This window comes from Triticum aestivum, chromosome 2A, assembly GCF_018294505.1.
Source record: "Triticum aestivum cultivar Chinese Spring chromosome 2A, IWGSC CS RefSeq v2.1, whole genome shotgun sequence".
NCBI classification, from domain to species: Eukaryota; Viridiplantae; Streptophyta; class Magnoliopsida; order Poales; family Poaceae; genus Triticum; species Triticum aestivum.
The window spans coordinates 578,426,335-578,436,821 of NC_057797.1; the positions used below are offsets into that span (position 1 = coordinate 578,426,335).

The 10,487-nt window shown below is 46.3% G+C and overlaps 1 protein-coding gene across 2 annotated transcripts; it reads right to left on the reverse strand.

Annotated features, from left to right (window-relative positions):
- Positions 1-1,978: 1,978 nt before the first annotated feature.
- On the reverse strand, positions 1,979-5,852 carry LOC123189528 (NAC domain-containing protein 73). 2 transcript variants are annotated; one of them, XM_044601962.1, is made up of 6 exons: positions 5,757-5,852; positions 4,235-4,367; positions 3,912-4,092; positions 3,331-3,812; positions 2,393-2,617; positions 1,979-2,302 (listed from the first exon to the last, which is right to left on the reverse strand). In XM_044601962.1, exons 1-6 carry the CDS (start codon positions 5,828-5,830, stop codon positions 2,186-2,188), a joined length of 1,212 nt encoding a protein of 403 aa, XP_044457897.1. In that variant the 5' UTR covers positions 5,831-5,852; the 3' UTR covers positions 1,979-2,185. The 2 variants fall into 2 exon arrangements, with proteins under 2 accessions (XP_044457897.1, XP_044457899.1); XM_044601964.1 differs by having other exon boundaries at positions 1,986-2,318.
- Between the last annotated feature and the right edge of the window lie 4,635 nt (positions 5,853-10,487).

The window sequence follows — 10,487 nt, forward strand, 5'->3', positions numbered from 1 at the left end:
CATCGGTTGAGACCGAGGATATGTGGGTACAAATTTTGCGAAATAAGTACCTATGCACTAAGACTTTGGCCTAGATTATAGCTAGGCCTACAGACTCGCCTTTTTGGAAGGGGTTAATGAATACAAAGGTCACCTTCTTTCAATGTGTGAAGTTCATTGTAGGTAAAGTACCACTACTAGATTCTGGGAGGATACATGGCTAGGGGAGATGCCTCTGACTCTGCAATACCCATCCCTATATAATATTGTGCAACGTAAGGAAGATTATGTCACCACATTATTAAATTCGGTACCGCTTAATATCCAATTTAGGAGATCCCTAGTGGGGGAACGTTGGAACGAGTGGTTGCACCTAGTCCGCAGGTTGGTGGAAGTTCAACTATCGGACCATGAGGATACGATTCAGTGGAAGTTAGTTGCGAATGGAACCTTCTTAGTGAAATCTATGTACTAGGATCTAATTGATTTCGGGCCATTGTCTAGGTCATTGCACATATGGAAGATTAAAGTTCCGCTCCGAATTAAAATCTTCATGTGGTTCGTTCACATTGGGGTCATATTGACCGAAGATAACTTGCTAAAAAGAAGTTGGATTGGTAATTCCAGATGTTGTTTTTGTGATCACAATGAAACGATTAAACACCTCTTTCTCGAGTGTCCACTTGCAAAATTATTATGGTGCTCAATACATATAGCTTTTAACGTCCATACCCCAACGAGCATAAACACGTTATTTAGGACGTTGCTCAATGGAGTGGATATACATATAGCGAAACATATTCGGATAGGGATATGTGCACTATTTTGGGCTATATGGAATACTAGAAATGATTTGATTTTTAATGGGACAAACTTCACGAATTTTTTGCAGGTTATCTACAGAGCTACAACGTCGATCCGTATGTGGTCATTAATCATTCATGCGGACTACAAAGAGCTTTTGGTTATTGGGTGCAAGCGCTGGGAGACGGTAGGACGGGCTATCTTCAGCCGATTTGGATGGCGAGTTAATCATAGGCTAGGTGTATAGGCATCATAGCCTGCTATGTATCGCTGCATGTGGCATCTTTTTAATGTTTTCTTTCATTTTGCACTAAGATTATGGGCCTTTTGGGACCCTAAGACTTTATTACACTTTTTAATAATATGGGTGCATGCATCGATTGATGCAGAGGCCGAGGGTTTTTCTTTCTTAAAAGAAAGAAGCTCTGATTGCCACTTGCCAAACCCAATATGGTCCGAAGAACTAAATTCAGACTAGCACTCACTCAATAACAAAACTTAGCGAAACTAGAGCCAAGGATCGAGAGACCTCTAGGATATTTTGCTTGTATTGCAAGAAATTTTGGAGGAGTTCGCATACACCTAAGTGTCAACCAAAAACACTGGCGGCAAGGGTTTACCCCAATACAAGCAAAATATCCTAGATGTCTCTCGATCATTGGCTTTATATACTTGAAAGGGAAAATCGAAACAAAAAAGGTAAAACATGGCAGTTGGGCATAGTTGCTCTTTTGCCGAAAAGTAAACAACGACGCTTTGAGTCCTCCCAACCGTCCGATCCTATGTAACACGCGAAGTGGTATGGAGGAATGGCGAGCGTTGGATGGACGATGGACGGCTATCAAAGCACCAACGAGCCACGTGGTCGCGAAGAAGTTGAAGCACAGAGCTGCAGCCGCGGTGGATTCACGCACGGGAAGTGGTGCACCGGAGGGGAGGAAGCAGAGGTGGAAGAGAAGGAGGCGGGGGAGGCCTCACCGCTGCCGCGGGCCAGTGGCCACCGGAGGCGGCAGTGAGGGAGGGCGCGGGATGGGGAGGTGGCGGAGGGAAAACCTAGTCGTCCCCCGAGTCTGGTATTCAGGAACAAGCACTATTTGGTCTGGTATTCTTTCTTCTTTTTTTGGCGGGCATATTTGGTCTGGTATTCAGGAACAAGCACTCGGCGCGTTGTGGGTTTGATAAGTTTTCAGAAGGACTGACTGTTGTTGTATATCATTCAGACTTTTATGGCTATGAAATTGGGAGTGGTGCTCCCACATTTACATTTTTGAAAACAAATGTCTGCTACTACTACAAACATTAAACATAGCCGAGCAATGCTCAATTGGCAAGCTCCAGTATCATATACAAAATTTTCTCGGAGATCCATCACTCATGCACAGAGATACAACATACTACTACATCACGGAGAAAAACCGGCCTCTTCTCGTTGCTCCGCTACTTCAAACCCCTCCTCATCCTCTGTTAACACGCTGGCCAGCCACATCTCCATGCTATCCTGCGACTCCAAATTCATGTCCTGCCGAAAACATACACTAGACAAGGAGATGAGCCATGAGAAATATATATGCACCGGGAAACGAAACGTGGCGGCAATCGGTGCACTTACGGGTGGAAGGGGGATATCCGGAGGCGCTCCGAGGTCGGGCAACTCCTGGAGCGCCTCCGCGTCAAGCGGCAGAGGCTGCCCCTCAGGGTCAGGGTAGGCGGTCCCGCCGCTTGACAGGTGTTCATCCAGGCCAGACAGTGGTGCGTCCTCCACGGCATGCGACGAGCTTCCAGCGAGCCATTCCACGGCTTCCCGAACAGTTGACATGCGGGACTCTCCCTCCTCCTGTCACAGTTGCAGCGGTAACAAGTAACATGAGTGGCAGTGAGATGCAGGAGTTGTCACAATGTACAAGGTGACATTGTACTCTGCTGACTACTGTGTACATACACAATGTTAATTCAGGAAGAAGGCATAACTTGAGGGGGTTATCTTAGCAGCTGAAACAGTAAAATGCATGTCCTATTCAAGATGTGATTTGGGTTCATGAAAAGCTTGCCACACAAGCTCAAAGGTAGTATATTGTTGTAATCACTCATCAGGATCGATTATGTATTGAATCTGCCAATTGGTAGTAAAGGAATCAGAAGGCTTGATGATATATGTACTACTCTAAGTTGATATGCATGGATCTTTATAAGGACTTGAAGCTTCTGATATATCTGTGCGACTCTTGGAAGCCCTCTTGCAAGCAGAGGAAATTTTCCTCTGTAGTTGGAGTATCTTGTTGATTTTGGTGCAGTATAGCATCCACTACCTGAACCTACAGCTGAGAAGGAATCGCAATCGCAACAGTGGGATCCTAGTATTGCAAGGTTTGTTTCAGGGTACCCCAGTAATTCACCGACAGATCACTACTATTAAGTCAATACTCTATAATCTCACAAACAGAGTTCACTTGATGTACATAGGATTTATTTCATGTACATAGGAAAACTGAAGCTTCATATGATCCATAAAGTTAGACAGAAGTTTTCACATAGGCAATGAAGATATACCTGATTCTGCTCGGTTCCGGATGGGCTACCGTTTGGGCAACGAGTCTGCAGAGGGTATGTCATTGTGGTTGTAGGATCGTCTTCCCCAGCAAATGAATCGAATTCTTCACTAACACCGCACACTAGAGACTGCCCAGCATTCATTGACTGCACCTGATAAAAGACTTTGGAAACAACAAGCTCCTCCTGCTTTTCATCTTGATCTACCCCAAGGTGGTACTGATGCATTCTCCAATTAGTTTTCTCTGTCTTGCCACCTCCTTTCCGATAACCAATGTAAAGAACCAATATTTTCTTCCATCCTTTTATGACACCGTTATTATCTAAGATAGATCTGGATTTTCCAGTCTTGTGCCATCTGATATTCTCATCACAGACAGTGTGGTCACTATTGCTAATCTTGCGACGCTTACGCTTGCCAACAACGTATGCATTGGATACTTTGTGGAAGAAGTGACCGGTGCTCCCGTCCATCTTGATACCTACAGGGGTATATGAGTTAACTACCAAGAATTACTCTGCATGGTATAAGTATTTAAATCAGAAGGCCCTGATAGCAAGTCCAAGTAAGAATCATGTACCAGGGAGATTTTCCGGATGTGTATAGCAGATTCCTTGGGCCTCCCCTATGGTTGGAATAAAATCATCTATTAGTACATGGGACGCTGCCCTGCCAACCTTTCCTTCTAAATGTTCAAGCAGTTCGAGATCAGTTGGATCAAATTTGACACCAGCAGGGAGTCCTGGCCACTGTGATAAAACCTGCAACACAAAGCATGAAGTGCAACCACAAGATGCCCAGAAATCAGGAACAGGGGGAGTACAAGATGCACCAGATTTTTATGGGGGGGAATTACAAGAGAACCGAGCATAAAAGTAAATGCAAAGAGTGGATGCTACTTACATCAGTATTATCAATGCGGTATTTGCAATTTGGGCACTCCATCCATGCAAGCAATTCCTCAACCTGGCAAAGCGAGGGATGAATTATCATCGTAGCAATTGTCTTGGTAGTAACGATCAATGACCTGAAGAATCTGTGAGATAACAAATTCAATTAATTATACATGATAGAGATCCCACTTTTCTCAACAAAAAATTATCTAGTACCTTTTTTTATATTCTTTCATACCTTTCTCGACAAAAAAACTAGCTAAATGGAAATATATGAAAGAATGTTTACACAGACAGGCATCTATATGAATTCTAGGTTCAGTCATAGGATATTAACTGCCATAAACTTAAAGCCAACTAATCAAGAATAGTCACTGTTCACTAACTAAAAAAAATCAAAGGAACGAAGATAGGAGTAATAAATTATGTACTGCTCAATAAATTTGATAGATAAGTGCTTCTTTCAAGATCTTTTGCCTTGCTTTGCTATTTTCAACGTATTAGGCCAAAGACAGATATAGACCACTGAACTCTGTTTCAGAAGAAAGAGGAGACTAATGCAGATTGCAGAGCATGCCCATTGATCTTAACAACCAAAGTCAATGATGTAATGGACATGTGGAGTCATGATCAGGTTCGCAGAATGCCACCAACAGTTTCCAGCTGGAAGCACTGGAATTTAAGAACAGGTGCTCTGTTCTTAAACCTGCAGCTGTCATTTGTGTGTCACTGCACACAAACGGAAACCTGAAGGCTAAACTGAAAGAGTATCAAACGAGGTGTGATGCAACACGGCGACCCAACAGCACAAATCTGCGAACTCTAGTCTGCCCTGTGACCACGAGATCGGAGCAGTCCCCACGAAACAAAACGGAGCGAAACGGACAAGACACTTCTTTACTCTGCTTTGTGACAGACAGCTGCGAGCAGATGAGTCTCCGCTTAACAGAGCCCTCCCAACTCAAGCAGATCGATCGTGAACCCCTGCACCACCGCCGCTGCAGCAACGAGCAGAACCGGGCCGGATTCACGACGACTGCGCGGAGGCCGGAGGCGCCACCCTTCTCTGCTTAGTGGAGACTCGAGACGGCTCCACCGGCACCTCAGCCGACCATTAACCCCCTGCGCTGCCGCTGCAACAAAGAGGAAAGCCGGGCCGGATTCACGCCGGCGGTGCGAAGCGTCGGTGCGTCACCCTCCACCTTTTTTTTTCGAGAACTCCTCTGCTTCCTTCGGGGGGAAGGCTCTGAATCACGTCAGCGGCGTCGCACTCGCACCGGTCTTGCTCCCCGACGATCCCACGCTCATCGCCCCGTCAGACCGACATCTCCTCTCCCACTGCATCGCCATCCGATCTTCTCCAGAAACCACCTACCGGAATCAATCGCGACGCCCCTCCGGATCAAACCGAAACCCAGACCCCAGAAGCAGATAATACCACCAGACCACGTGAGAAAATAAAACAAAAAGGATCCCGAGCAGCAGAAAAGTAGGAGAGAGACCGAGAGACCGGGTCAGAGAGGCTCACTTACTCTGCCATGGCCGCCCGGCGCGGCAGCGCTGCGACGGGAGGGACCGAGAGCGGAGTGTGGAGCGAGACGGGCATCCGAGGGGAGGGGAGGGGAGGGGGAGGGGCAACTTCTGGGCAACTGAGGTGGGGAGCGCGGCCTTAAATAGGCGAGGGGGGAGAAAGAAGGCGGACCCTGCCCACCGGGGCCTGTCCAAAATGTTTTGCACTCCCCACCGGAACACGCAAGCAACGCCCCTCCTGGACGTGTTTCGCACTTTCGCTAGGCTTGGGAGCTTTGGGTTGGGTTGTGCCCCTCGGCGGGAAACTCGGCTCGGGTGCAGCCTCGGCGTGGACTCGGCTTGCCATGGCCATGGATTTTTTTATTTTTTATTTTTTGCGAGTGACCTTGCTCTCAGATTCTTTTCTACCAAAGGTAAATTTCTGAGATGTCTTTTGCGCTCGGTACTTTGCAGTTTGCACACACCCTAACAAGAGTTTTTATCTCCTGGCAAGCAAGGGAAAGTTGGTGCACCATGAAATAAAAAACGAGACTTTGTACAACTCTCTCTCAAAAAAAAAATTGTCTGTGCATCAGTATCTGTTTTTTATTAACACCTGTACATCATTATCTGATGTACAACTCCCTCCATACAAAAAAAAGGTGTAATTGCTACAGGTTGTCTTCCTCTCGTCCCTGGCGGCTCCAACCCTAGCCGTCGCCAGGAGACGCCAATCTTCCAGCGGCTCCCCTCCGCCGGCGACCTCGGTCGTTGGTGGTGAGGGGGTCGTCGGATCCACGCGTGTGGATCGTTTTTACTCTCTCGTAGTCTAGGTTTTTAAACTGTTCATTGTCTTGGCTTCGGCGGCGACGATGACGGTGTTGAATAAAGATTCTTCGGATCCTTCCCTGACGAGGCCATCAGCCCTATGGTTGAAGAAGGATTTGGAAACCACTCTGTTCAAGTAAGGACGGCGTGGCGGCAGCGGCATCTTCGTGGTGGATCTGTGTCCTCGGGTTCCGCCTTGCGATGGCGTTTGCACCAGCGTCAGCACGGAGTTTGGGAGGTAGTCCAGGAGCGGATGCATATTATGGTCTGCATCGACGACATCTGGAAGACGGAACATGTGTTGAGTTCGTGGTTCGTGGATGGCAGGTATGGTTTCCTCCTTTGGCGTCTTAGTCGTGGCGGGGTGCTAGATCTGGAGTTCGATGGCGTGTCCGAAGGAAATTTTCCCTAGAGGCAATAATAAAGTTATTATTTATTTCCTTATATTGTGATAAATGTTTATTATTCATGCTAGAATTGTATTAACCGAAAACATAATACATGTGTGAATACATAGACAAACAGAGTGTCACTAGTATGCCTCTACTTGACTAGCTCGTTGATCAAAGATGGTTATGTTTCCTAACCATAGACATGAGTTGTCATTTGATTAACGGGATCACATCATTAGGAGAATGATGTGATTGACTTGACCCATTCTGTTAGCTTAGCACTTGATCGTTTAGTTTGTTGCTATTGCTTTCTTCATGACTTATACATGTTCCTATGACTATGAGATTATGCAACTCCCGTTTACCGGAGGAATACTTTGTGTGCTACCAAACGTCACAACGTAACTGGGTGATTATAAAGGTGCTCTACAGGTGTCTCCGAAGGTACTTGTTGGGTTGGCGTATTTTGAGATTAGGATTTGTCACTCCGATTGTCGGAGAGGTATCTCTGGGCCCACTAGGTAATGCACATCACTTAAGCCTTGCAAGCATTGCAACTAATGAGTTAGCTGCGGAATGATGTATTACGGAATGAGTAAAGAGACTTACCGGTAACGAGATTGAACTGGGTATTGAGATACCGACGATCGAATCTCGGGCAAGTAACATACCGATGACAAAGGGAACAACATATGTTGTTATGCGGTCTGACCGATAAAGATCTTCGTAGAATATGTGGGAGCCAATATGAGCATTCAGGTTCCGCTATTGGTTATTGACCAGAGACGTGTCTCAGTCATGTCTACGTAGTTCTCGAACCCGTAGGGTCCGCAAGCTTATAGTTCGATGACGGTTATATTATGAGTTTATGTGTTTTGATGTACCGAAGGTAGTTCAGAGTCCAGGATGAGATCGGTGACATGACGAGGAGTCTCGAAATGGTTGAGACGTAAAGATCGATATATTGGATGACTATATTCGGACATCGGAAAGGTTTCGAGTGATTCGGGTATTTATCGGAGTATCGGAGAGTTACGGGAATTTGCCGGTGAGTGTATGGGCCTTATTGGGCTGGGAGAGAGCGAGAGGCAGGCCGCGCGCCCCCCAAGGCCTAGTCCGAATTGGACTAGGGGGAAGGGTTGCGCCCCCTCCTTCCTTCTCTTCTCTTTTCCCTTTCCTTCTCTCCTACTCCTACTACTTGGAAGGGCTCCTAGTTCTACTAGGAAAGGGGGAATCCTACTCCCGGTGGGAGTAGGACTCCCCTAGGGCGTTCCATAGAGAGGGCCGACCCCTCCCCTCCTCCACTCCTTTATATACGTGGCCAGGGGGCACCCCATAGACACAATAATTGATCCCTTGGATCTCTTAGCCATGTGCGGTGCCCCCCTCCACCATAATCCACCTCGGTCATATCGTAGTGGTGCTTAGGCGAAGCCCTGCGTCGGTAGAACATCATCATCGTCACCACGCCGTCATGCTGACAAAACTCTCCCTCAATGCTCGGCTGGATCAGAGTTCGAGGGACGTCATCGAGCTGAACGTGTGCTGAACTCGGAGGTGCCATGCGTTCGGTACTAGATCGGTCGGATCGTGAAGACGTACGACTACATCAACCGCGTTGTGCTAACGCTTCCGCTTTTGGTCTACAAGGGTACGTAGACAACACTCTCCCCTCTCGTTGCTATGCATCACCATGATCTTACATGTGCGTGGGAATTTTTTTTGAAATTACTACGTTCCCCAACAGTGTCCGGGGTGTTGCCCCGGTCTGATTCGTTAAACAGTAATGGCTTCACTTTTGGTGATCCACCTTGGAGGTCCGCAAAGCTGCATATCAGCGATGGAGCTGCGTCGAGCTCGGGTGAGGAGGTGATCTGTCATTCTTTTCTTTGGTGGTTGTTGTGGTGGTGCTGGAGGCAGATGACGGGCGTTGGTGTCAAGCTTAGAGATGTTCTGCTATTTTTTCAGTTTTGTCATATCGGTGATTACGTGACTTGTACTTTGATCTTTATGATATGAATGAGACACGTATTACCATGCAAAAAAAGGTATAATTTTTTTCTCGTGTAGACCGCGTAAGCGTGTGGGAAGGGAAGACTTACCCCTCATCGGTGTTTAAATGGATGCAATTAACCGCTCGCTTCGGTTCCAACAATTTTGCCCCACGCATTTCAGTAATTGTCGCTACACATGGAGGGTGAAGGGGCGTGGATGGCGTGGCACGACTAGTAGTAATGTGCGAGTCGTCGCTAGGGGTTAACGTTCGAATTTTTAGGACCAGGGAGTGGGGGCTATTTTTAGCAGTACATAATTATGGATAGTAACGTGCGAATTTTCAGGATCGGTGAACGGGGAAACGGGAGAGGGGCTAGTTTTAGCAATACACAAATGAGATCCTAAAACGGACTCCTAACGCCCTCTTTTGCGGAATTCGCGTGAAACGTTTCCGAGAGGCCTCTGCAATTAGTACTTTGTACAATGCTGTAAAGAAGAATAGTTCCTACCATGAAATGTTTCATTACAGGAGAGATGATCCGTGGATTTACCCACGGACCATGACAACGGACGCATGTCCAAAGTATTTTTCCCACAGCTACAAGTAATCCCCTTCCTCATTGAGTCTATCGAGATGTCCACCTTACCAAGGCCTAATACCTCCCCTTTGGATCTATCTCTGAATGTGACACTTCTCTTGGGACTACGTGGAACATATCTCTATGTCCGGTCATGTGGTCGGTGAACCCACTATCGAATACCCATTCTTTTCCACTGGAAAAATAGCTTTTATGTCATCTTCACATATTGCGCTTGGGATTGCCGTCTTCTGTCAGAACGAAGTATGTCTACCAGAGGGGGATGAATGGGAGATTGATGACCCACAAGTATAGGGGATAGATTGTAGTCTTTTCGATAAATAAGAGTGTCAAACCCAATGAGGAGCGGAAGGAAATGATAAGTGGTTTTCAGCAAGGTATTTTCTGCAATTACTGAAAGTAGCGGTGATAGATAGTTTTGTGGCAAGATAATTCGTAACAAGTAACAAGTACCAATAGTAATAAGGTCCGAGAAGGTGGCCCAATTCTTTTTATAGCAAAGGACAAGCCGAAAAGTTCTCTTCTATAAAGCAAAGTGTTCTCGAGGACACATGGGAATTCTCGTCTAGTTACGTTCATCATGTTTAGCAATTACTGAAAGTAGCGCTCGTTACTTTAATAATTTTATATGTGGGTGGACCGGTGCTAGGGTGTTGTTCTTACTTGAACAAGCAACCCTCTTATGATTACCCCCTCTCACAAGCATCGGCAACTACGAAAGAAGAATTAAGATAAATCTAACCATAGCAGGAAACATATGGATCCAAATCAGCCCCTTACAGAATAACGCATAAACTGGGTTTAAGCTTCTGTCACTCTTGCAACCCATCATCTACTTATTACTCCACAATGCCTTCCCTTAGGCCTAAATATGGTGAAGTGTCATTTAGTCGATGTTCACATGACACCACTAAAGGATTTACAACATACATATCATCAA